A 26,564-nucleotide genomic window follows, 5' to 3' on the forward strand; every position below is an offset into this window, starting at 1 on the left:
TTTGGGCCCCTGCACCCACATGTGAGACCCGGATGAAACTCCTGGCTCCTGGCTTCCTGGGCCAGGCTATTGCAGCCATTTCTGGAGTGAACCAGCAGATGGAAGATCTTTCTTTCCCTCTTTCCTTCTCTCTCTCTACTTCTGCCTTTCAAATAATTAAATATTTAAAGAAAAAAAGAAAAGAAAATAGTTTTGACTTCTTGAGCACCTGAAAGAACTGCTGGCGTGGACTAACAGGCAAACACAGGGATCAGTGGAGGTGTTTATTGATAGAGCGGGAGCATCCACTGGGCTTAGACTCAGGGTAGCTTCTCCTGCATTTTCACGGCGTCCGGCTTCAAAGCGCTTAAAATAACCGATGCTTTTGTTTGGGCTGGTATTTGGGCTTCACGCAGCACATTTTAGTATTTGTGCAGTAAACATAGACCCTCTCCTTCCTGTGACATCTGTAGCGGCATTTGCCGTGAAAATTCCAGCATTTCTGGGTGTCACCTGCCACAAAGCAGAGAGAAGAAAGGAGATCATGTCAGTCCTAAGACGAGGCAAGCTTGGGGTTTGCAAAGTCTGCTAAAGGATGAAACAGGTGTGATGGGGGATCCCCTCTCCCACACCGTTGACTCTTCCCATTTACTTTTTCCTTTACCCCGTTTTTCACTACCTACCTTGTCCATGAATCTGGACTAAGTGACAAACCAGGATGCTTTAGAAAACTGTCCTTGAAAAGACTGAGAGTCACCGGGATGCGATTGCACCAGTGGCCGGCCCTAAGCAAACGTGTAAACTCGAAGACCTTGAGCAAGTTACTTCTTAAAGTTCTTACACTGCATGGGAATTGGAATGTTATTATTTGGAGGCAGATTGTGATAAGGAAAAGATGTCTATTGGAAGCCTTAGAGTGAATTCAAAATCTGGCCAAGGAACTGTACAAGAAGAGCCCACAATATCTCGTCACACCAGATAGCCAGTGTGAAACCATGCAACTGCTTTTGTTAGTGAACAAAAGGCCTAAGTGCGGAGGAATCTTCTCTCCCCAGTCACAGCTGTCAGACACTTTGTATCTGAAGTCCTATCAGTAAGAAAGGAACACTACCTTCTCCCCCAAGGAACTGCGTCTTTCAGCAGCCTTGACTCCGAGGCAGGTGCCGAGCGTTAGCTAAGGAAGGAGGTCTAGGACATAAACTTTCACATCTCCTTTAATTTTGTACCTTTTGTGGAAATGGGACCCTGAGTCTGTTTCTCAGTCTGGGCCTGATGCTAACCCTTTGACATACAGCCTGAGGCTCTGCCTTGCCTTGGAATCTGTCAAACTCTTTATTTCCATAATACCCAAACGTCGCCCTTCCTGTTCATCCTATAGTTCCCCTACATTGTTTTTGTTTGGTGAGATGCTCCACCCCTCAGAGGTCGCTCGGCCTGTGGTTTCCTTTGCTGCGGCAGGTTGGCATGTTTAATTTTGTCAGCTTAACACGAGTGTGTCCCTGTGGCCTTTCTAAGTTGGACTTTATCACAGCCACAAGGAGACTAGCAAACACTTCCAGGGGTACGTAAAACAAGGCTCAGGAGCCATGGTAAAGAGACTCCTGCCAGCCAAGGGTGGGACCATTTGAGTTTCAGTAAGAACAAACATTGTAATGAATGAAAATGTATCAAATACAGAGATGGCAGGGAATTCATTCATTATCCTGCAGGTCCACAACAAAGAAATCTCCCAGCATTAGTGTGCCTTTCCTATATGAACTTACTGCTGAGTAACCACATGGTAGATAAGGTGTGTGCCAGCTGACTAGCGCAAAATCACACTATGGAATACCGCCATTCTACAATGCTCAGGGAATGAAGGAGTCTAGACTTTGAGCATCAATGAGTGCTATTAATACTATTGCTATTATTACTAAAAAGGAGACAACCAGGTATTATGTGCCTTCCAATGAAAGAACATTCTACCACGAAGAGGTTTTGCCAAAAAGGATAGAACTTGAGAGTCATCAAACCTCTGGACCCAGCTACCAATTTTCATGTCATACAGAAGTCAGAGGAATATACTTTGAGAATTCAATCAGCGGAATCTGTGCTGTGGGCAGTTATAGGTCAAATGACCCATACTTTTTTTTTTTTTTTTTTTTGACAGGCAGAGTGGACAGTGAGAGAGAGAGACAGAGAGAAAGGTCTTCCTTTTGCCGTTGGTTCACCCTCCAATGGCCGCCGCAGCCGGTGCGCTGCAGCCAGCACACCTCGCTGATCCGATGGCAGGAGCCAGGTGCTTCTCCTGGTCTCCCATGGGGTGCAGGGCCCAAGCACTTGGGCCATCCTCCACTGCACTCCTGGGCCACAGCAGAGAGCTGGCCTGGAAGGGGGGCAACCGGGAAAGAATCCGGCGCCCCAACCGGGACTAGAACCCAGTGTGAGGCGCCAGCAGTGACCCATGCTTTTTAACAGACAAGTTGTAAACAGCAGAAATGGATGAAGATGGAATCAGGAAATTGAAAAATTAAAAGAATACCAGGAGACATCAGATTTTAACCACATGGATAGGGTGTCTAAGATGCAACCTTAGGCTAGCGCCGCAGCTCACTAGGCTAATCCTCCGCCTGTGGCGCCGGCACACCGGGTTCTAGTCCCGGTCAGGGCACCGGATTCTGTCCCGGTTGCCCCTCTTCCAGGCCAGCTCTCTGCTGTGGCCAGGGAGTGCAGTGGAGGATGGCCCAAGTCCTTGGGCCCTGCACCCCATGGGAGACCAGGATAAGTACCTGGCTCCTGCCATCGGATCAGTGTGGTGCACCAGCCGCAGTGCGCCAGCCGTGTTGGCCATTGGAGGGTGAACCAACGGCAGAAGGAAGACCTTTCTCTCTGTCTCTCTCTCTCTCTCTCTCACTGTCCACTCTGCCTGTCAAAAAAAAAAAAAAAAGTGCAACCTTAATAATGAGACTATCAAGAAATACAAAGACTGGGGGCAGACATTTTGGCTGACTGGTTAAGTCGTGGCTCTGGACAGCACATCTCCTGTCAGGGCCTGGTTTGAGTCGTGCCTCCTCTGCCTCAATCCAGCTTGCTGCTAATGCGCTTCCTGGGAGGCAGCAGGTGATGGCTCAAGTGCCACCCCCCCCCCCCCCCGGCAGGAGATCTGGATGGAGTTCCGACCTCCTGGCTTTGGCCTAGCCTCGACCTGGCTGTTGTGGGCATTTGGGGAGTGGACCAGTAGGTGGATGATCTCTCTTTCTGTGTATCCATCTCTCTGCCTTGAAAAATGCCAAGAATCAACTACTAAAAAGTAAAAATAGCGCTTAGTTTGAGGGAGGGAGACATTTGTGTTGGGGGCGTCGAGAGAGGGCTTTTGTAGCGGCTGTCAGTGTTCTGTTTATTCCCCTGGATATTGGTTACAAGAATGTCATTTAATACCATTGGTTAAACTGCACCTCTATTTTAGGTGGGTTTCAATATCTGTGATTCTGTGTTTTATTTCATAGAAAGATAATGAAACCCCTCACCATTTAAAAACAGAATCTCAATATTTAATTCAAAAGTGTCAAAATGAACTGTTGGTGAGATCAAAAGGAAAGTTACTCCTACACTTTTTGTGGTCACCCTCTTTGGAGACTGCTTAGCAAAGACTTAAGAATTGTGCAGTGTGGGGCCAGCGCTGTGACGGAGTGGGTTAATGCCATGGCCTGAAGTCTGGCATCCCATATGGGCGCCGGTTCGAGACTCAGCTGCTCTACTTCCCATCCATCTCTCTGCTATGGCCTGGGAAAGCAGTGGAAGATGGCCCAAGTCCTTGGGCCCCTGCACCCGTGTGGGAGACCCAGAAGAAGCTCCTGGCTCCTGGCTTCAGATCAGCACTGCTCCGGCTGTTGCAGCCAATTGGGGAGTGAACCATCAGATGGAAGACCTCTCTCTCTCTCTCTCTCTCTCTCTCTCTAACTCTGACTTTCAAATAAATAAATAAATCTTAAAAAAAAAAAGAATTGTGCAGTGTTTACCTAGCAATTTCTTTTCCAGATGGCTATCCTAGGGAAACACACACATGTATACAGTCTGAGAGGCTTATGCCCAGAGGTAAAACCACAAGCCAGTTAGAGACAGATGCCTGCCCTCAGAGAACTTCCAGTCTACTGAGAGCAGGAAGAACCATTGGAGAAATAGGGAAGTTCATAGAAAAGGGAGTAAAAGACAAATCTATTTCCATGCAAGACAAAAGTGATCTTCAGAAAGCTCATCAAAAATGTGTATAATGAAAAAACTATGCATGGATTTCAAATTTTTTTTGCATCAAAATTCTTACCTTTTAGGTTCATTTTTCCATGAACATTTTGAAATAGCCTTGAGGCTACTCTTATATTTGATTAATTAGAGAAGGATGAAAGTACAGAGGACGACTCCAGGTGCTAGGAAGAAGTGTAATGGAGGGGTGGGTGATATATCCCACCTGCAAACTAGGGGACAGGCCTCCATTGCTCCCCTACTAGTGGCCTGCTGACGTAACTGTGCACCTGGGAAGTGGAGCTAAGCAACGTGAGAAAGGCCAGAGTAAGAAGGTCTCATGCTAGGAACAGGCGGATCGGTCTGGAGAAATTGCCAGAGCAGAGAGCACTTACTCCCAGGCTGTCAGAGCACAGCTCCTTGAAATTTCCAGGAGCCTGAAATTTCTTGAGGCTGGTGTTGTGGTATAGCGGGTAAAACTGCTGTCTGTGATTCTGTCCATCCCAGATGGGCACTGGTTCAAGTCTCGGCTGCTCCACTTCTAATGCAGATCCCTGCTAATGTACTTGGGAAAGCAGCAGAAGATGGCCCAAGTGCTTGGACCCCTGTGCCCATATGGGAGACCCAGAAGAAGCTCCTGGCTCCTGGCCTTGACCTGACCCAGTCCCTGCCTTTGTGGCCATTTGGGGAGTGAACCAGCAGATGGAAGATCTCTCCCTGTGTCACTCTGTTTCTCTCTCTCTCTCTCTCTCTCTCTCTGTAACTCTGCCTTTCAGGTAAAATAAAAAAAAGTAGATCTTAAAAACAAACAAGCAAACAAAAGAAATAGCCAGCTCTTCAGCATGGATAAAGCACATCGTGGTGCTACCTGGAAGGGGATTAAAGTGGCTGATGGAAGTGGCTGGACTCCCCTCTGTTACCCTGTAGCAGAGAATAGATCCAAAAGGCCACCAAGTTCCTCTGACTCTGATGGTGACAGGAAAACCAGTGCTGAGCTGAGAGCCTGAGGGACCTGCCAAGAGAGGATTCCAATGCAGAAGACAATGAGGGATGTGTGGACACCCTTCATCCAGAGAAGAGATGGAAAGTTTGTCTGAGATGAAGGGCTGACTCCAGGGAACCCCCAACAGGGCCAGGAGATTTCGCCAGCCACATGATCTAGTAGCAAGCACTAGCAAGACACTCACTGAGCACACCCAGTGAGGGACGGCATTCCAGATGTCAGTGAGTGGGCAGCACAGGGCTCTATTCCACCTCCACACCTGCCCCAGGGCCTTTGATTGTCGTTCCCTCCAGCTTCCACTGACCCCTATGCTTCGTCAGGTTACAGTGAGCTACTGGACCAAAAAATGGCAAATGCATCTGCCCTGGTATTTGCTCTCTCCTCTCCTGCCTATTTGCTAGTCCTATCCCTTATCTGATGCACCATCTTCTTTGTGGGTTTCCTCAGTTCTCTGGGTGTTCCAGTAGCGTGCAAGATCCAGGACACAGATTTTGCTTATCTCATTTTGTTCTGTTTGTTTGCTGCTCTACCTCCGAAACCTGTCACAGTGCTAGGAACATGAAATCCACTCAGCCACACTTATTGAATGAACCAGTTAATTAATCAGCAACATATCAAGTGAAACCCAGAGCTGTCCTGGGAAGGAGAAGGGAAGCAGATGGAAGGCAACATGCTGAGAGACTGGATAATTGTTCAAGAAACTGAGTTAGCTTGGAAACCGTTTTAAACCAGGAAAGACTTACGGTGAACTACTGAGTTTAGCTACAGCCTCCATGCACCCCCTCCTGCCTTGCCTTTCCACTGGCTTTCCCACATGGAAGTTTCCAGAAAGTTCAGTTGAGTTACAGAAAATAAAGAAGCTACACCCCCCCGCCCCGGCCCCATCACAGTTTCAATGTGTCAGTGTTGTTGTTCCCTCCCTTTGATATTGTTAGAGCAGTTTGAGAAATGAGGAATTAGACACCTGGAGCAGCTGGGGTTGGGGTGGGCTCATAGAGTTAGAAAGGTGGGGGCAGGTTCTAGCAACCTTGGGGTGGGCAGAAGCTTCTGCCAGAGGGGCAGGAGGGGGCAGGGAGCCGGCACCAGCGTTGGAGGAAGGGGTGGGTCCGCCAAGGTCACTTTCTGCTTAAGCTTTTCCATGGCTCCCCCCATGACATTCAAGCCCCATCCGGACCTGGACCTTGATGGCTTCCTCAGCTTCACCCCTCCCTGTTCCCCAACCCACGCCTCCTTTCGGGAGAACTCCTGAAGGCCCCATGCTCTCTCCTACATCTGCACCTTGGCATAAGCCGATCTCTGTGCCCGGGGCAGCCTTTGTCCTTCCTCCTCTTCTCGCTTTCTGACCTCCGTGCACTTCCCAGGACGGGGGATTCCTGGCAGGAGCCCTGCTGCCTCTGCTTGGTGCTCTGGCCCCTCTGGCCTCATCTTCTCCTAGCCTGGCTTGTAAACGCCATTCAGCCCTCTGCCTAGGCCTATATCATGTATCTTTCTGGTCCTGGCACCCAGCACAGTCTGGCACAGTTAGCAACAGCACATGCCAGCTTCGCTGTCCCCTTGAGGTGGCTGCAATCTTCACAAAGCCTAGATTATTCTGGAGACTAACAGGGCCACTATTGCCCTCTTCTCTTTTCTACCTCCCCTGCCTACCCCTTCTACTCTTCCTCACACACCAGGCCACCTGCACCTGCTCCCTGGAGCTGAGCAGGGGCATGAGGGGTGGAGGAGGCTGAGCGAGCAGTTCTGGACATTGTAGTCGGTTCCTAAGTACCTAAGCCCTGGCACCCGCTGCTAGCCAGGGCTTCCTTGGGATTCCCTGGCCAGGCCTCAGTCTCCACACCCTGCCCCTCCCCCTGAGGAGGTCCTGGTTACCTGGAGTGAGCTGGGACAAGAGCAGCAGCGTAGCCAAAGTCAGCAAAAGGAGCTTCATGGCCGCAGACCACCGAAGGTGAAGCCGCAAGCGATGCGAAGCTAACAGGGAGATGGGGGAGTGCCTGGCCTCTCTGGCTGCTGCTCCCTGTGGTCAACTGGAGTACACGTCACTCTCACGTGCCCTCTGATGGCCACAGTGTGGAGCCACACCCATGCCTCCTAGTCGTCATTTAGGTCAGCCAACGAGATCCATGGACCAAGACCATCTGGGCCAGTCCACCCAGTTCCAAACAGCCCAAGCCAAGGTGCCAGCAGGGGGCACTACAGACACGATTCCAGAAGATGAAGGAAGGCTTTGTCCTGTTTTGAAGAATGAACACCAAAGCCACCGGTAGGTGAACCAAAAGGGGGTTCCAGGCAGAGGTTGTCTGTACAAAGGCTCATATTGGTGCTGAAAATGAGAAACAGGATGCCACTGCAGCAAAAACTGGGAGGAAATGGTAGCGAGAGGTAGAGTTTGGAGCGCCTGCTCTCTGTGCCCTCTCAAGTGCCCACAGCCAGAGCCACTGCCCTGCACAAATCACACAGTGGACCTTCCTTCAAGGCAATCCTCCTGGGCACCTGGCTGCGCCCCCGTCGCAGATCCAGGCACCAACCATTTGGGGTCCCTCCTTTGAACTCAGGTTTTGAAACTTTCTCTCTCTTCTTTCTATTTATTTATTTATTTGAAAGAGTTATAAGGGAGAGAGAGAGAGAGAGAGAGAGAGAGAGAGAGAGAGAGAATCTTCCATCCACTAGTTCACTTCCTAAATGGCTATGATGGCCAGGGCTGTGCCAGTCTGATACTAGGAGCCAAGAGCTTCTTCTGGGTTTCCCACATGATACAGGGACCCAGGGACTTAGGCCATCCTATGCTGCTTTTCCCAGGCACATTAGCAGGGAGCTGGATCAGAAGTGGAACATCCGGGACACGAACGGGTGCCCACAAGGGATGCCGGCATCGCAGGCAGCAGCTTTATGTGCTATGTCACAATGCTGGCCTGGAAAACTACTGTTTCTTTTGGGTTCCTCAGCCCTAAGATGGTAGCTGCATCCCTAGTTACTATAATGCACATTTCCACAGGGTCCTCTTTCCTTCTTTCAATCTTCCAACAACGTGTAAGCAGTTCCCCTCTATGAAACAGCCTCTGTTCCCAATGCTTACTTGATCTCTGTTTCCCAAGCAGACCCTGCTTGATCCAGAGGTCAAGGGAATAGAAGCAGATCCGGATAAGATAACAGTGAAAACTATTTCTGTAGGGACAGCAAACATATTGAACGGGGTTGAAGATAGATAAGTAAACGAGTGAGGTTGGCAAATGCAAATAATTCTCCCTAAAGTCTTTATAAGGAAGAGGAGAAGAGAGGCTGGGAAGGGACTTGGTTCCAAAAGTCTGGGCGTGCCCCATGGCCATGGCGTTCATTGCTGTTCAGGGCGCTCAGCTTTTCAAGCGTGTTATTTAAAGCTCAGTCCGGGAAACAGAACAGTCAGTATGATGGAATACGAAATTTGTGGTTAAGATTTAGACTCTAGTCCACTGTAGGAGGAGTTGGAAAAGCAAAGGGTTGTAAGGATTAGAGGAAAGTCGGCAGCCAGCCCTGGCATGGGTGGGTGAGCCAAGGAAACAGACCACTTCCAGGCCTGTGGTGGGACTGCTAAGGGAGCTGGGGTAGGAGCCACTGGAAGACGTTAGCCCAACAAGGTGGCGGCCTGTTGGTTGAGTTCGTGGAGAAAAGTTTGATGGTGACTCTGGGGTCACATTGGTCAGAGGGCTGGAAGCAGAGAGAGGATGGCTGTGGTTCATTCGTGGTGATAAATACCTCACACTAATACGAGGTGTTAATAACAGGGGTTCTGAGTGTGGGGGAGAGGGGAACTCTGTACCATTCCACAATTTCTGTTTTGTAACTGTAAAACTATTCTGTAAAAAGAACTTGGCCATGCTGACTCTCCTTGGACAGGCTACGTGCACACATGGTGCAGTGTTCCTCTGCTCCCTGGCCAGTCTCCCTTGTCACCTTTTGCTAACACAGCCCATGATGGTTACACCTGACAAAGGCTTCAAAACCTGAGCAAAATTAGTGGTTGACTGAGTCTCTTCAAATGACAGGCCTGGGGATGGACTACAGCTTTACAAGAGCCACACAGTGTACTTGGGAGTTGAGGTCAAGGGGAAAGACACTTGATCTCCATGTTTCAGAGACTTCGGGTCTTATGAGGACAGTCGGAGAATCCATTTAGGAGTTGAAAACCTGGATCGCTGTGTTCTTTTGCTGACTGTGCCTTGTCAGCACCTCGAGAACCACGTAAGGTAATGGGGAGATTGACCCCTACCCCCCATCTGCTCCAGCCTCCCCTGTTTTTATAATCCTTCGATCCTTCCCACAGGACAGCCAACCTTCTCATGTGAGTAGGGATCAGAGAAACCAGTGACACTGAGGTACCGTCATGCCACTCATTGGTGAGAATGTTTTCTTGATAATCTCAGAGTTTTCTAGGATACTGGGAAAGAGCAGTATTTTGTTCATGGAAATGCAAACTGGTCAGCCTTTTTGGAGTGTGATTTCCAATACTAAGAGCCTGAAAATACCATGTCCTGCAATACAGCAGCTTCACCTTAGGGCGGTCATCTGTGTGTTCAGGTGATGGCCGCTAGGTGTTCCTTTTGGGAGCCAGATATACTTTACTCTCAGCTCAGAGACTCAGGTGGGCATTCCAGTCTCAACTTTGGACTTTTCGTCCTTCGCTGAGCTTCCACACTCATCTTTTAAGAGATTAATTGGGAGGGCAGTGTTGTGGTGCAGCAGGTTGTTGCAGCTTGCAATGCTGGCGTCCCATATCAGAGTGCCAATTGTAATCCCAGCTGTTCTTCTGTTTCAGCTCCCTGCCAATGACCTTGGGGAGGCAGCGGAAGATGGTCCAAGAACTTGGACCCCTGCCACCCATGTGGGAGACCCGGATGGAGTTCCTGGCTCCTGGCCCAGCCCTGGCTGTTGTGACCGTTTGGGGAGTGAACCAACTGATGGAGGAGCTCTCTCTCCTTCTCTGTCTCTCCTTCTGTCTCTGTCGCTCTGCTTTTCAAATAAATAAGTACGTAAATAAATAGAAAATATCAGTTATGTAAAACTGACTGATGGCTGTCTTTTGCATGAGGGATAACAGTCCAACTCGTCTCCCTGGCTTGCACGATCCAGCTGCTATTCACCTCGCTGACCTCACCTTATACCAGTTTCTCCTCACTCTTCAGCCATGCTGGCCTTTTCCTTTCTTTCTTGCTTTGATTTATTTATCTATTTTAAAGGCAGAATTACAGAGAGGCAGAGGCAGAGAAAGAGAAAGAGAAAGAGAGAGAGGGAGAGAGGTCTTCCATCTGATGGTTCACTCCCCAGATGGCTGCAACAGCAGGAGCTGAGCTGATCCGAAGCCAGGAGCCAGGAGCTTCCTCTGGTCTCCCATGCAGGTGCAGGGGCCCAAAGACTTGGTCCATCTTCTGCTGCTTTCCCAGGCCACAGCAGAGAGCTAGATTGGAAGTGGAGCAGCTGGGACTCGAACCGAGACCTATATGGGATGCTGGCACTGCAGGTGGCAGCTTTACCCACTGTGCCACAGTGCTGGCCCCGTTGGCCTTTTTCTTCCCATTGTTTGGGAAATGAGAAAACTGGAGCAGCTCCTTTTAAAGGGTTAAAAACTACCCACTGAAAATGATAAGCCTTAAAAGAAGGAGGTTTTATTGAGATAATGACTAAGAATTAAATTCTAGGGGCCAGCATCTGAACAGAGAAGTGCTGTAGTTATAAAATACACACTGGAGGGTTGGTGTTGTGGCATAACGGGCTAAGCCATTGCTTGCAAGGCCAGCATCCTATATGCGCGCCAGCTTGAGTCCTGGCTGATCCTCTTCTGATTCAGCTCCCTGCTAATGGCCTGGGAAAGCAGCTGAAGATAACCCAAGTGCTTGGGCCCCTGCGCCTTTATGGGAGACCTGGAGGAAGCTACTAAGTGTTGCAGCCAGGACAGAGAATATTTTCACTTCTGCCCTCTCTCACCCACAGTGCCCAAATCCTAACCGAAACGGAGCATGTTAGGCAGGAGGACCTCTTTTTCTTGGTGAGGAATCCCAAAGACCTATTTTCTTTAAGGTCTGAATGAATGCCTTCCCCTCTGTCTTCCTCAGCTCCCAAATGGGACAATTGCTTTTACAAAGGAACGTGCTTAACTTGCAATCACACCATGATCCATGGTTTATAGACCAATAATGATGATCGATCCGACGATGCAGGACTTGGTAAGGCATAGTAGAGATGGTGGAATTTTTTCCTAGGTGTGATGTGGAGTCCTGGGGGATATTAGCTGGGTTGTAACAAGAGATGAAATATAGTTTAAAAATACCCCTTTGGCTGGGATATGATTTATTCTTGCTGGTTCCTAAAAGGTGAAAGTGGACAAAGGGAGGAAAGTCAGCCCAGGGGTGCGTGGCCCACAGCGTGGCTGCGGGGGATGGTGACTGCATGCAAGGAAGGCAGGCTGTGCCAGAGCAGACTGTACCCGTGGGCAGCTGGGACACGTGCAAAGGACACACATATCCCAGCTGATCAGAAGAGCGAAGAATCCGAGCTCGTCCTCATTTCTTTGTCACCTCACCAGAACTGAGACTGCTCTGTGGGCTAACTGAAGTCATGAAGATTCTTTGGCTGACTTTGACCATGCTGCTGCTCTTGTCCCAGGGCACTCCAGGTAACCTAGGCTGCTTCAGGGGAGGAGCAGGAGGTGGAGAACGGGTCTTGGTCAGGGTCCCTCAGGGCCCGTGGGAGGATGGGCTGACAGGTGGCATGTGAAATGCCAGTTTGTCTAGGGCAACAGGGAAGAGCTCCCAGATCTTGAGTTAGATCCTGCCCTGCCATGCTAGCTTTCTAATCCCCCCAGAAAAACTTGGCTCCACTGAATTGAAATTCACTCATTTCTCCATGTGAAATAATAAATTAGGTTGAGGGGTCTACACTGGACACACTGAAATTTTGATGTGCAAAAAAAATGTAGCTTCTTATTTTCTCTGCTTCATCTGAATGTTTCTAGTAATCTCTATCCTGCTACTACGGAAAGTCAGGAGTTGGAAAGGGAAGAGGGACTGGACATAAACTCAGGAGACAATTGTATTCATCTCACCTGATTTAAAACAGCCTCTTAGACTCGTTCATTCTGTTTTGGATGAAAGTTTGGTCTTTCAGTGTATCTACTTTCACCCCACACCTAACCCTTTATTCCCCTGATGGCAGTTGGATTTTGGGGCAGTTTATATGTCATTCTTAATTAAGTAGTTCACTCATTCAACAAATACTATTGAGTAGATCCCATGTGCCAGTCACTGTGATAGTTGCTGGAGAGAGAGCAGTGAACCAACCAACCAACGAACCAAACAGAATCCCCTTCCTCTTGGAGCTCACAATTCTGTTGGGGGAGGCGATGAGTAGATTAAACAGGAAAGGAGGCGGCAAGTATCAGAGGGGCTGTTTTCAGTTTAAAAAGGGGTGTTAAGGGAATGCCCCAAAGAGAAAGTGACATTTGAACAAAGGCTTGTATGAAGTGAGGGGCTGAGCCGTGCAGGTGCGGTGGGAAGAGCATTTGTTTATTAGCTGAACTGCTGTCAAAGTCTCCTCTTTGGTTACCTTGGGGTTTAGGGTTTAGAGAGGAAAGGCAGGATAAATACTTGACTCTATCTTTGTTTATGAGTTTGCAAGCTAATGCATTAGTTTTCTATCAACCTCTGAGGTTGAGCGATTGATTTTCTCCTAAATATTAGTTTGAACACCTGGTTCTAAGCCATGAGTTCTGCAATGAGTACCCCTGTTGATATATAAATTGTTCAATTCTTGACCTTTTTAATTTGACTCATGAATCTTTTTGGTATACTCCCATGCATCTTTGGTATCTTCCTTGGTATCTGATATGACAGAATGTTTCAAATTTGTTTTATAGTTGTCTGCCCAAGAACTGGAATCAGCCATATTTCCAAGAAGCCTTGGTTTATTTTATTTTGGTGGGAGATGAAATTTTAAACCTATAATGTGGATGCTAGGAATACTGATTTCTATACATTAGTCATTGTTCTAAGATTTTTCAGTGACCAGAGATGGAAAAACCTCTCCCTGCCTCCCCTATCCATCTAAAAGTAAAGTACCCATGAGTTCATACTAGTACTCCCAATTCCAATTCAGAACTCAAATTCAGAACCAGTCTTCTCTATGACATCAAAATTTTTTCCCTTACACTGAGAATTCTGGTTCTCAAGGCTACAGGATATAGTTAAGTCACTCATTTGACTTGTCTCTCATTCCATATACGGTATGTCAGTGTAATAATACCAGTATTACCACAATAGCATGATAACTTAAACAAATTAAAATTTCTGCATATGCTCTCACCATTATGCTCTCACATTTATATTGCACTGTATCTATTTTTTCAGGACATATGAATTCTTTATTACATACCCTACTCTCTTTTTTTTAAAGTCTGTTTAATTTTAGTCCTTCTACAAGTAATTTTATATTTAATATTTATTCCTCTCTCAATACCCCTCTCATTTGTTTGTCTAAAGCTCTTTCCTCAGGAAAAGCACATGGGAACACTGTTTCCCAGGCTTCAGTATGTTGATATGAATTTGTTTTTGCTCTTTGTACTTGGAAGTCAGTTTTGCTATATATAACATTGTTTACTTGTTTTTTTCTTTCCTTAAGTAGCTTGAATCCATGACACTATTTTTTTCCCCTGGCATAAAGTATTGTTGCCAAAGAATCTTAAGTGTGGTCTAATTTTCTTCCCCTTATATCACTTGCTTTTTTTGTATGTGGCTTGGGTACCCGAAGTATTTTTTTCTTTCTTTGTAATGTTCGATAATTATACTAGACTCTATCTTGCAGTGTGTCAATATTGTCCTGCATGCTATATTCTCTTTCAGTTTGTGTTTTCATATATTTTTCTATTTCTATTTTTATTGAGTGTAGTTTGTACCATGAGGGCACATCAAAAAGTTCATGGCAAAATCTAAATAAAAGATAGGTTTGTCTTGGTGCAAAAAATTGAAGTCTAAGCATATGAGAGATTATCAAAAAGTTTATGGAAAATGTTTATTTTGAAGCTATGCATGAATTAAATTTTTTGCATCAAAATAAACATATTTTTAAAAAATTATTTATTTTGATTTTATTTGAAAGCCTGAGAAAGAAGGGCAGTGGGGAGAGAGAGAGAGAGAGAGAGAGAGATTGAGAGAGAGAGAGGTTGAGCGAGAGAGAGGGATTGAGCGAGAGATCGGTGTCTCATCTGCCAGTTCATTCCCCAGATACCTGGATCAGCCAGGGCTGCAGCAGGCCGAGGCAGGAGCCAGGAGTTCAGTCCAGGTCTCCCACGTGGGTGGCACAGTCTCACGCTCTTGAGCAATTACTTGCTGTATCCCATGTGTGCATTAGCAGGAAGCTGGAAATGGAAGTGGAGCCAGGACTGGAGACAGGCGCTGTTCTGAGGCAGGTGTTCTATCTTCTTTTTGGAAAAGAGGAAATTGGTGCAGTGAGAGAAGTAACCTGTACAAGCTCTTCCAGTTGGCCTGTGATGCAGATTCCCAATCCAAGTCTGTGTGTTCCAAGAGTCCATGATATTAACCACTGTGATCCCCTGAATCTCTGTGAGGGGACATTCATGGGGGGCTGGATTTGGATTGGGGTAGCCAGAGAGGATGTGAGATTATAGTTACCATCCTACCTATCTAGGGTGACTCTGCTTTCTTAAACAGTCCCCCCCACCCCCACCCCAGGCCTGGCAATGCGGCCTAGTGGGTAAAGCCGCTGCCTGCAGTGCTGGCTCCCATATGGGCCCTGGTTTGTGTCCCAGCTACTCCACTTCCAATCCAGCTCCCTGCTAATGCACCTGGGAAAATGGAAGAAGATGGTTTAAGTCCTTGGGCCTCTCTATACCCACATGGGAGACCCAGAAGAAGCTCCTGGATCCTGGCTTTGGCCTGGCCCAGCCTGGGCTGTTGTGGCCATTTGGGGAGTGAACCAGCAGATGGAAGATCTTCCTCCCTCTCTCTGCCTCTCCCTCTCCTTCTCTGTAGCTCTGACTTTCAAATAAATAAATGAATATTAAAAATGAAAGCCGGTCCCCCTTCCTGTCTGGCTCTGCTGATTCTCTCAATCTGGTACCTGTTTACACTCATGAGTGATAACGGTTCCCCTCTTTTTTATCTTTCTATTAGGCAGCACTGAAAAATGTTGGAATCTTCATGGCAACTGCCGTGACAAATGCACCAAGACTGAGAAGTTCTACGTTTTCTGTGTGAGTGGAAAACTGTGCTGTGTGAAGGCCAAGGAGAAGCCAAATTTACCGTGGCACTGAATGTGTGCTTTGAAGTCCAAGGCCACAAAACAGAAGATAAATCTGTCTTGAGTCTGACCTCCGTAGATTTCTGAGCTTTAGTAAAACCTGTTTGGCTGAAGTCTGTGTCTGTCTCTTAGTGTACCCAATCACACTCGAGAGGAAATGTCTAGGTCTGGAAGTACAGTTGGCTTTTATACATCCAAGGGTTCCACATCTATACATTAAATCATCTGTGGATCAAAAATATTCACAAGGGGCCGGCGCTGTGGCACAGTGGGTTAAAGCCCTGGCCTGAAGTGTTGGCATACCATATGGGCGCCGGTTCTAGTCCTGGCTGCTCTTCTTCCAATCCAGCTCTCTGCTATGGCCTGGGATAGTAGTCGAGGATGGTCCTTGGGCCCCTGCACCTGCATGGGAGACCCAGAAGGAGCTCCTGGCTCCTGGCTTCGGATCAGCACAGCTCCAGTCATTGCGGCCAATTGGGGAGTGAACCATCGGATGGAGGACTGCTCTCTCTCTCTGCCTCTCCTCTCTCTGTATAACTCTGACTTTCAAATGAATAAATAAATCTTAAAAAAGAATATTCACAAAATAGCATGTGTACTGAATACTTATGGACTTTTTTCTTGTCATTCCCTAAACAATGCAGTATAACCACTACTTACATAGTATTTACTTTGTATTAGGTATTATAAATAATCTATAGATGATTTAAAGCATAGCTGCCCTTGGCACTTGTGGGAGATTGGTCTAAGACTCTCATGGACATGGTAATCTTCTGATAGTCAAGTCTCTGACATTAAATGGCCTGGTGACTGTGTGCACCCTATCCACCTCTTCTCGCATACTTGAAGTCATCTCTGGATTACTGATGATACTGAATGCAATGCAAATGCTATGTAAATAGTTGTTAAACAGATTTTTATATGTATAATAGAAAGGAAAAATAGCACGTACATGTTTAGTGCAGATGTGTTTTTTTTTTTCCAAATATATTTGATCCACAGTTGGTTGAATTCATGCCTAAGGAACCCATGGGTGGCCGGCGCCGTGGCTCAACAGGCTAATCCTCCGCATAGCGGCGCCGGCACACCAGGTTCTAGTCCCGGTCGGGGTGCTGGATTCTGTCCCAGTTGCCCCTCTTCCAGGCCAGCCCTCTGCTATGGCCTGGGAGTGCAGTGGAGGATGGCCCAAGTCCTTGGGCCCTGCACCCACATGGGAGACCAGGAGAAGCACCTGGCTCCTGCCTTCGGATCAGCGCGTTGCGCCGGCCGTGGCGGCCATTGGAGGGTGAACCAACGGCAAAAGGAAGACCTTTCTCTGTCTCTCTCACTGTCCACTCTGCCTGTCAAAAAAAAAAAAAAAAAAAAAAAAAAAAAAGGAACCCATGGGTATGAAAGGCTGACAGTATGGGATAGGGGTGGGAGTGAGTGTAGGTTTTATGTAAATACTGTGCCATTCATATAAAGAACTTGAGCAACTGGATTTTGGTATCTGTGGGTGGGGGACATCTTGGAGCCAAACCCCCATGGAGGCTGAGGTATTCAGGAGAGGTGTTCTGTATCCATTACCTCCTGTATTCTCCCCAAAAAATATTTACAATTTTAAGGTGCAATTAACAAAGATTTTATATATTTAAGGTGTACAGTGTGACAATTTAAAGTATGCATATATTGTAAAATTAGTACACTGAGTTAATTAACACATCTGTAGCTTCTCATATTTACCACTTTAACAAAGGCTTGTTTATTTATTTGAGAGGCAGAGTGAAAGAGAGGGATGGAGTCAGAGAGAGAGAGAGAGGGAGAGAGAGAGAGATCTTTCATCTGCCGGCTCACAGTAGGTGGGATTAGGCGCACATATGAGAGGGTGTGAAGGAGGGAGGGGCCCCTGTGTCCGCCGCGCCTCCCATGACTGAGTTCGCAGCATTTCTCCTCTCTGGAGGGGGCGCCTTCTTGGAGGCAGAGGTGTGGTGCTCACCAACCTTTTTCACAGACTGTGTAGTCTCCAGAATTATGAGGAATAAATTTCTTGTCTTCATACATTGCACTGCTTCAGGTATGCTATACATTAAATGCCAGATCTCACTCATTTCGTGACTGGAGGCGTGTACCGTTTGACCAGCCTCTCCCGCTTTCCCCTATCCTGAGCCCCTGGCAACCACCAATTCCCCTCTCTGCTGTAGGAACTTGGCTATTTATTTATTTGACAGGTAGAGTTATAGACAGTGAGAGAGAGACAGAGAGAAAGGTCTTCCCTCCATTGGTTCACTCCCCAAATGGCCGCCACAGCTGGAGCTGCGCCGATCCAAAGCCAGGAGCCAGGTGCCCTCTCCTGGTCTTCCAAGTGGGTGCAGGGGCCCAAGCACCTGGGCCATCCTCCACTGCCCTCCTGGGCCACAGCAGAGAGCTGGACTGGAAGAGGAGCAACCAGGACTAGAACCCCGTGCCCATATGGGATGCCGGCACCACAGGCAGAGGATTAACCAAGTGAGCCACGGCGCTGGCCCTGGAACTTGGCTTTTTAAGAGTCCATATATGGAGTCTTCTAGGCGTCGGTGTTCCGAGGTGTCGGAATCTTGTTGCTTGGCGGCCTGTGTGCGCGTGCGCGGAGATGGCCTCAACAGACTATACCCAGCAAGCAACTCAAAGCTATGGGGCCTACCCCACCCAGCCTGGGCAGGGCTACTCCCAGCAGAGCAATCAGCCCTATGGACAGCAGAGTTACAGCAGCTACGGGCAGTCAGCAGACACTTCAGGCTATGGCCAGAGCAGCTACGGTTCTTCTTACGGACAGACCCTGAACACAGGCTATGGCACTCAGTCAGCTCCCCAGGGGTATGGCTCAACTGGCAGCTATGGCAGCAGCCAGAGTTCTCAATCATCCTATGGGCAGCAGTCTTCATACCCTGGCTATGGACAGCAGCCAGCTCCCAGCAACACCTCTGGCAGTTACGGTGGCAGTTCTCAGAGCAGCAGCTATGGGCAGCCCCAGAGTGGGGGCTATGGCCAGCAGTCTGGCTATGGCGGACAACAGCAAAGCTATGGACAGCAGCAAAGCTCCTATAATCCCCCTCAGGGCTACGGATAGCAAAACCAGTACAACAGTAGCAGCGGAGGTGGCGGAGGGGGTGGCGGAGGGAGCTATGGCCAAGATTAGTCCTCCATGAGCGGTGGTGGCGGTGGTTATGGCAGTCAGGACCAGAGTGGCGGCGGCGGTGGCTATGGGGGAGGCCAGCAGGACCGCGGGGGCCGAGGCAGGGGCGGCGGCGGCGGTTACAACCGCAGCAGTGGTGGCTATGAGCCCAGAGGACGTGGAGGTGGCCGTGGAGGCAGAGGCGGCATGGGCAGAAGTGACCGTGGTGGCTTCAATAAATTTGGTGGCCCTCGGGACCAAGGATCACGTCATGACTCCGAACAGGATAATTCAGACAACAACACCATCTTTGTGCAAGGCCTGGGCGAGAATGTCACCATCGAGTCTGTGGCTGACTACTTCAAGCAATTGGCATTATTAAGACAAACAAGAAAACAGGACAGCCCATGATTAATTTGTACACAGACAGGGAAACTGGCAAGCTGAAGGGAGAGGCAACAGTCTCATTTGATGACCCACCTTCTGCTAAAGCGGCCATTGATGGTTTGACGGTAAAGAATTCTCTGAGAATCCTATCAAGGTCTCATTTGCTACTCGCTGAGCTGACTTCAATCCGGGTGGTGGCAATGGTCGTGGAGGCCGAGGGCGAGGAGGTCCCATGGGCCGTGGAGGCTACGGTGGCAGCGGCAGTGGAGGTGGTGGCCGAGGAGGATTCCCCAGTGGAGGTGGTGGTGGCGGGGGACAACAGCGAGCCAGGGACTGGAAGTGTCCTAATCCTACATGTGAGAACATGAACTTCTCTTGGAGGAATGAATGCAACCAGTGTAAGGCCCCTAAACCAGATGGCCCAGGACGGGGACCAGGAGGTTCTCACATGGTGGGTAGCTATGGAGATGACCGTCGCGGTGGCCGAGGAGGCTACGATCGGGGCGGCTACCGGGGCAGTGGCGGGGACCGTGGGGGCTTCCGAGGGGGCCGGGGTGGTGGGGACAGAGGTGGCTTTGGCCCTGGCAAGATGGACTCCAGGGGTGAGCACAGACAGGATCGCAGGGAACGGCCGTATTAGTCCGCTCCTGACAGGTTCTGGAGCGGCTTTTCTTCTGTACTCAGTGTTACCCTTGTTATTTTGTAACCTTCCGACTCCTGATCGCCCATGGATTTTTGTGTTGGACTACGTAATTGTAACCATACCTCTGGTTCCCATTAAAAAACCATCGTTTTAGTTAAAAAAAAAAAAAGAGTCCATATATGAGAGTGCACTCATGTAGTATTTTTTTTTTTTTTTTGGTCACTGGCTTATTTCCCTTCAGATAGTCACCTCCAGGATCACCCATGTTGTTGCCAAGGGTGGGATTTTCTTTTGGTGCTTTGTATGATACACCACATTCTTATTCATGGATCCAACACATAGGTTGTAACCATATCTTGGCTATTGCAAATAATGCTGCAATGAACGTGGGAGTGCAGGCATCTCTTCAACATACTGATTTCTTTTCCTTAGGATATACACCAGACATTTTTTGGGATTGAAGAAAGGGATTTATTTGAAGGGCAGATCGTCAGAGTGAGAGGAAGAGGAAGAAAGAATGAGGGAGGGGGAAGGAGAGAGAGAGGGTCTGGGGGAGAGAGAGATCTTCTGTCTGCTGGTTCACTTCCCAAATGGCCACAACAGCCAGGGCTGGGCCAGGCCAAAGCTGAGAGCCAGGAACTCCATTCAGGTCCCCCACATGGTTGGCAGGGACCTGAGCACTTGAGCCATCATCTGATGCATCCCAGGGGGAGCATTAACCAGAAGCTGGATCAGAAGTGGAGCAGCCTGGACTTGAACTGGCGCTCTGATATGGGGTGCCTGCATCTCAAGCAGTGACTTAACCCACCATGCCACTGGCAGCATGAATGCTGGCCGCTGATAGTTCTGTTTTTAATTTTTTGAGGAAACGCAATGCTATTTTCTGTAATGATTGTACTAATACACATTCTGTCAACAATGCACAAGGGTTCCTTTTTCTCTATATCCTTTCTAACACTTCTTTCACTCTCTAATATGTAGAAGTCACTCACACGTTCATCCTTCCAGCACCTTTGTCCTTAGTCCATAGGACGCTTACCATAGCCTGGGTGTGTTTGGGTGGGGAGAAGGTTGAGAAGGACACTCTGGAAGGGGGTGGGGATGAAAACACATTCTCACTTGGAGAGGGCAGAGCTTGGCTCCTGGAAAAGAAGACAATGAAGTATTGAGGGAACAAGAAGTTTCTGCAAACGTTCAGGCAACAGTACAGATAAGGGGCCAGGGAGGGGATGCTGGGAGGCACCAGGAGAACTGGGAAAGTGGATAAGCTTGGAAACAGGTTTTGATTAAAAACCCAGGTCTGTCTTTATCATCTCCCGCCATGGTCCAAACAGAATCCAGTTACACCGGAGAGAGCTGTCCTTGAGCTTGGGTGCTGGGTAAGCCTTCTGGACTCTAGACTTGAGCCATGAAGTTTTGACACTTTTTAATTTAATTGGAAAAAGTCCGCTGAGCAGAGAGGTCTCAGTCACAATCCTCATGCTGCTTTTGTTGAGTGTTGACTGTTGAATGGAGGAGAGCCAGGAAAGCTTCAGGATGAGAGCGGTTGACAGACAAATATTCCAAGAAGTCATGAAGGTGGAATTCATGGTAAATAATGTCAGCTTCAAGCCACCAGGGGCTTCCCTCTACACTAGGCTCTGTTCTGTGTCCTGTACACGTATTACCTAATTTAATCTCCATAGAAGACTCAAGAGATCAGTAATATTATCATACAAAGGTATGTTGACAAGTTTATGGAAATGCCTATTATTGAAAAAACTGAGCATGGATCTCAAATCTTTTTTACATAAAAAAGTTTCAATTAAAAATTTCTGGGGCTGGCACTGTGGCATAGTGGGTAAAGCCACCTCCTGCAGTGCCGACATCCCATATGGGTGCCTGTTTGAGTCCTGGCTGTTCCACTTCTGATCCGGCTCTCTGCTATGGCCTGGGAAAGCAGAAGATGGCTCAAGTTCTTGGGCCCCTGCACCCATGTGGGAGACCCGGAGGAAGCTTCTGGCTCCTGGCCTACTTGGATCAGATGTTTCCTTCTTCTCCCCCACCACCCCGCAATGCTCCCTGTCCACGAAGACTACAAAAAAGGGACATGGAGATGTGTTTCCTTTCCTCGGCTGCAGTGCTGAGCAGAGGGACTAACCGGGAGCGAGTGGCAGAAGCCTGAGAAGGGAGGTAGAAGAGTCCTGGGCAAGACATGATAAATCCACTGGAAACAGAAAAAAGTTGCTTTTCCAGGCTGGGCATTCTCCAGTGAAGGGTGTTTATGATTTAAGGGTCAAACCTGGAGTCAATGGCCAGGCAGGGAGCAGACATGGAGTGTTCTGAATCTGTCTTCTCCTAGGCCAGAGGTGGCAGCAGCCGTCACTTAAGGCTCAGAAGAGGGAGGACCACAACATTGCAGAAGCCTGTACAAAGGGACCGGGTTGTCCTCAGGGCCAGGTACTGCACCTGTGCATGGGGACTCCAGTCAAGTTCACAGTCAAGTTCACTCCTCAGTGCAGACACCTTCCTGCTGAGGCCTCCTGCCTTTCTGAGTCCTCAGGTCAGTTTATGAATGGGCCTCTGGGAGACTCCTTTCCACTTTGAGAGTCTTGTCTGGAAAGCGCACATTCCCTCCTCAGATCTTGGTTCTCGCTTTCTTAGTTTTCTTGCTTTGCTCCCATACATTCTTTGCTATGTTTTCTGTTTTTCACTGAAAGGCATTCACCCCATTCATGACTTCGTACTTGGCAACATAGAAAATCTGAAATTTGTAGGTATCAGATTTTTTCTCTTGGCGACCTTGGAATGGGAGCCATGGAGAAACAGCTGACTCTTGGCAGAAACCAGGACAGGAGGATGTGGCATCCTGAGAAGGGAGCACACTCCTGAGGTGCTGGGGAAGACGGTTCAGGTGTGGGAAGTCCCTCCTTAACCTGCAGAAGAATCGCAGCCTTCTGTCTTGCAATGTCTTATGCCAGGTAAGGAAAGGAAAGGGTTTTTATGAGTTTTTTTTTTTTTTTTTTTTTTTTTTTTTTTTTTTTTACAGGCAGAGTGGACAGTGAGAGAGAGAGATAGAGAGAAAGGTCTTCCTTTGCCGTTGGTTCACCCTCCAATGGCCGCTGCGGCCTGCGCGCTGTGGCCGGTGCACTGCGCTGATCCAATGGCAGGAGCCAGGTGCTTTTCCTGGTCTCCCATGGGGTGCAGGGCCCAAGCACCTGGGCCATCCTCCACTGCACTCCCGGGCCACAGCAGAGAGCTGGCCTGGAAGAGGGGCAACCGGGACAGAATCCGGCGCCCCGACCGGGACTAGAACCCGGTGTGCCGGCGCCGCAAGGTGGAGGATTAGCCTAGTGAGCCGCGGTGCCGGCCTATGAGCGTTTTTTCTACTGCTGAGAACCACTGTTGATTCTGATAAGTAACAAACATGGTGGATTTAGATCCTTCCTTTATTCTGAATCTTACTCTGCTCATCAGGGACCACAGGAGCAAACACGCAGAGCTGTGATGGGCTCTTTAACGAGGGGAGATAGACCCCAAGCAAGAGTTCAGTGCAGGAGAAACTGAGCCATGAGGGGCCTCTGGCTGTATAAAGGAAGCACCTTCTCTACCAGGGCTTCTGTAAGCACGGTGCCCCTACGAGTGGCTCCCTTCTCTCAAGACACTCAAGGCACTGTTGTGTCATTTGCTCTTGCCTTTGGCCTTGTAAACTCAAATAGGTCCTCAGTTCCTTCTGTGCGTCCCTTTCGTAAGGAGGAGGAGGGATAGGTGCCGGTCCAGGGGGCTCATCTCCTTGCTAGCAGCAAGCCCACCCAGAAGCAAGCCCTTTATCAAGGGAACATTTCTTCCTTTCATTTTTGCCCCGTGTTGCAGATGGTTGGGTTAATTCTTTTTTTTTTTAAGTATATGAAGTAGTCTTTTTTTATTATTATTTTATTTTGTTTATTTGAAAGACAGAGTTACAAAGAAAGGTAGAGACAGAGAGAGAGGTCTTCCATCTGCTGGTTCACTCCCCTAGATGGCCGTAACAGCTGGAGCTGTGCTGATTCGAAGCCAGGAGTTTCTTCTGAGTCTTCCACGTGGGTGCAGGGGCCCAAGGACTTAAGCCATCTTCCACTGCTTTCCCAGAGAGCTGGATTGGAAGAGAAGCAGCCTGGACTAGAACCGGTGCCCATATGGGATGCTGGCGCTTCAGGCCAGGACTTTAACCTGTTGCGCCACAGCACCAGCCCCTCTTTTTTTTTTTTTTTTTTTTTTTTTTTTTTTAAGATTTATTTATCTATTTGAAAGGCAGAGTTACACATAGAGAGGAGAGGCAGAGAGAGTCTTCCATCCTCTGGTTCACTCCCCAGTTGGCCGCAACGGCCAGAGCTGTGCTGATCCGAAGCCAGGAGCCAGTAGCCAGGAGCTTCTTCCGGATCTCCCACGCGGGTGCAGGGGCCCAAGGACTTGGGCCATCTTCTATTGCTTTCCCAGGCTAAAGTAGAGAGCTGGATCAGAAATGGAACAGCCGGGTCTTGAACTGGTGCCCATATTGGATGTGGGTGCTTCAGGCCAGGGCGTCAACCCGCTGTGCCACAGCACCGGCCCCTGGGTTAATTCTTTATGGCAGGTTTATCAGAATCATTCTTGTTTCATATTAGAGCCCCCAGCCCTCACAGGCGTCCTGGAAACCCTGGGTCTTGAACCTTCCCAGACCTCATAGTCAAGGCACTGGGCTGCACTCCCACCCACAGCGCATGCGTTTTACTGTGTCCGTGTTCCTGACTTCATTTGGCATTATTCACTCCTGTATGTTTGCTAGTCTGCAGCCAGTCTGACATCTGCTTTTATATGGCTTACCAGTTAAGGACGATTTTTTATATTTTTAAATAGTTGGAAGAAATAAAAGTGATAATACTTAATGTTATGTGACAATTATATGGAATTCAAATTTCTGCATCTGTGACGTATTGCAATACAGCCACTCACGTTTGACTGTGTCTGCTGCTGCGCTACAGCTGAGGAGTTGAGTAGCTGTGGTGGAGACTGCATGGTGTATAGACTATATTTACTATCTGCATCTTTTTTATTTACCTTTTTATTAATATAGAGAGAACAGACTTAATGAAGTTCATAGACACAATTCTAAGAATATACTATCTGCATCTTTACAGAAAGCTTGATGACATTTGGTTTACATCATGAATTTTTCTTGGATACAATAGTCTTATTCCATGCCAGAAAGAAGATTTTCCTCATTATTACATTTTTTGTGTTTGCTCATTTTAAAATGCTAGGCCTAGCTGCTGGCTTCATGTGTGTGTGAGCCATTACTAAGTAACATTCCTCTCTAACCCCCCAATAACACTTGGGGTTTATAACACTTGGGGATAATCCTTGATTATCACTCACACGTTAGCAGGTTGCTGGGGTTTGGTTCAAATGCTGCTCTTGAAGCTGGAATGGCTGGGGCAGCCAAAGTTCTGTCTGCAAATCTGCAGGTCACCTGGGATGCCTCTGCCCCACGTAGCTCCCATCATGAGGACGTTTGGGTCTGGGACATGTTCTTCTCATGGTGACAGCCAAGGCACAAAAGGTGAAGTGAAACCACGCATCACCTTTTAAAGCCTGTGCCTAGAACTGAGATTCTGTCACTTCTGTGCCTACATCACAAGGCCCAGGCTAAGAACAAAATTAAAGGACAGCAAGACAAAGTCAAGGGCTCCCAGAACGGGACCTTGGCAAACGTGTGGATTCCAGTCGAGGTGAAGAACTGGGGTCAAAAAACGAATCTACAATACCTTATAAGAATACCACAATGGCAATAAGTGGTTTTCCTTAGCCATCCAGGAGGATGCCATAGGTTCCCATGTACATGTGCTATTAGAAGGAAGGGCTGTGTCAGGCTAGTGTGTGGCACAGCAGGTTAAGCCACCCCCAGCTATGCTGGCATCCTACACTGGAGTGCCAATTCAAGTCCTGGCTACTCTGCTTGCCACCCAGCTTCCTGCTAATGTGCCTGGCAAGGCAAAAGAAGATGGTCCAAGTCCTTGGGCCCCTGCCACCCATGTGGGAGGCTCAAATGGAGTTCCTGGCTTCTGGCTTTGACCTGGCCTAGCCCTGGCTGTTGCAGTCTTTTGGGGAAGTGAACCAGCAGGTGGAAGATCTCTCTCTCTCTCTCTCTGCCATTCTGTCTTTCAAATAAGCACATTTTTAAAAAAGATTTGTTTATTCATTTGAAAGGCAGAGTTACAGACAGGCATAGGCAGACAGAAGGATCTTCCATCCACTGATTCAATCCCCAAATGGCCACAATGGCTGGAGCTGGGCCAGTCTGAAGCCAGGAGCCAGGAGCCAGGAGCTTCTTCACGGTCTCCCACATGGGGTGAGGGGGCCCAAGGACTTGGGCCATCTTCCACTGCTTTCCTAGGCCATAGCAGAGAGCTAGATTGGAAGTGGAGCAGTTGGGTCTTGAACCGGTGCCCATATGGGATGCTGGCAATGCAGGCAATGGCTTTACCTTCTATGCCACAGCATTGGCTCCAACACACAGATCTTAAAAAAAGAAGTTCTGGGCCAACGCCACGGCTCAATAGACTAATCCTCCACCTGCGGTGCTGGCATACTGGGTTCTAGTCCCGGTCGGGGCGCCGGATTCTGTCCCGGTTGCCCCTCTTCCAGTCCAGCTCTCTGCTGTGGCCCGGGAGTGCAGTGGAGGATGGCCCAAGTCCTTGGGCCCTGCACCCGTGTGGGAGACCAGGAGAAGCACCTGGCTCCTGGCTTTGGATCAGCGTGGTGTGCCGGCTGCAGCGGCCATTGGAGGGTGAACCAATGGTAAAGGAAGACATTTCCCTCTCTCTCTCTCTCTCTCTCTCTCACTGTCCACTCTGCCTGTCAAAATAAATAAATAAATAAATAAAATAAAAAAAGAAGTTCTGTGGCTTTCCTGCATTTCCAATCCG

At 48.5% G+C, this 26,564-nt stretch overlaps 1 protein-coding gene, 1 long non-coding RNA gene and 1 pseudogene across 2 annotated transcripts; 2 read left to right on the forward strand and 1 right to left on the reverse strand.

Annotated features, from left to right (window-relative positions):
• Positions 1-250: 250 nt before the first annotated feature.
• LOC100345227 (beta-defensin 36) lies at positions 251-7,228 on the reverse strand. The gene is made up of 2 exons (XM_017342172.3): positions 7,070-7,228; positions 251-492 (listed from the first exon to the last, which is right to left on the reverse strand). The coding sequence occupies exons 1-2, from the start codon at positions 7,125-7,127 to the stop codon at positions 347-349; spliced, it is 204 nt and encodes a 67-aa protein (XP_017197661.1). The 5' UTR covers positions 7,128-7,228; the 3' UTR covers positions 251-346.
• A 4,478-nt stretch (positions 7,229-11,706) lies between these two features.
• LOC103348208 (uncharacterized) lies at positions 11,707-15,594 on the forward strand. Its single transcript, XR_516648.3, has 2 exons — positions 11,707-11,843; positions 15,355-15,594. It is a non-coding gene; the product is annotated as an uncharacterized lncRNA (long non-coding RNA).
• Positions 15,595-18,024: 2,430 nt separating this feature from the next.
• LOC138844193 (RNA-binding protein FUS pseudogene) lies at positions 18,025-19,810 on the forward strand (annotated as a pseudogene).
• The last annotated feature ends 6,754 nt before the right edge of the window (positions 19,811-26,564 follow it).

This window comes from Oryctolagus cuniculus, chromosome 11 (genome assembly GCF_964237555.1).
Source record: "Oryctolagus cuniculus chromosome 11, mOryCun1.1, whole genome shotgun sequence".
Classification (NCBI taxonomy): Eukaryota; Metazoa; Chordata; class Mammalia; order Lagomorpha; family Leporidae; genus Oryctolagus; species Oryctolagus cuniculus.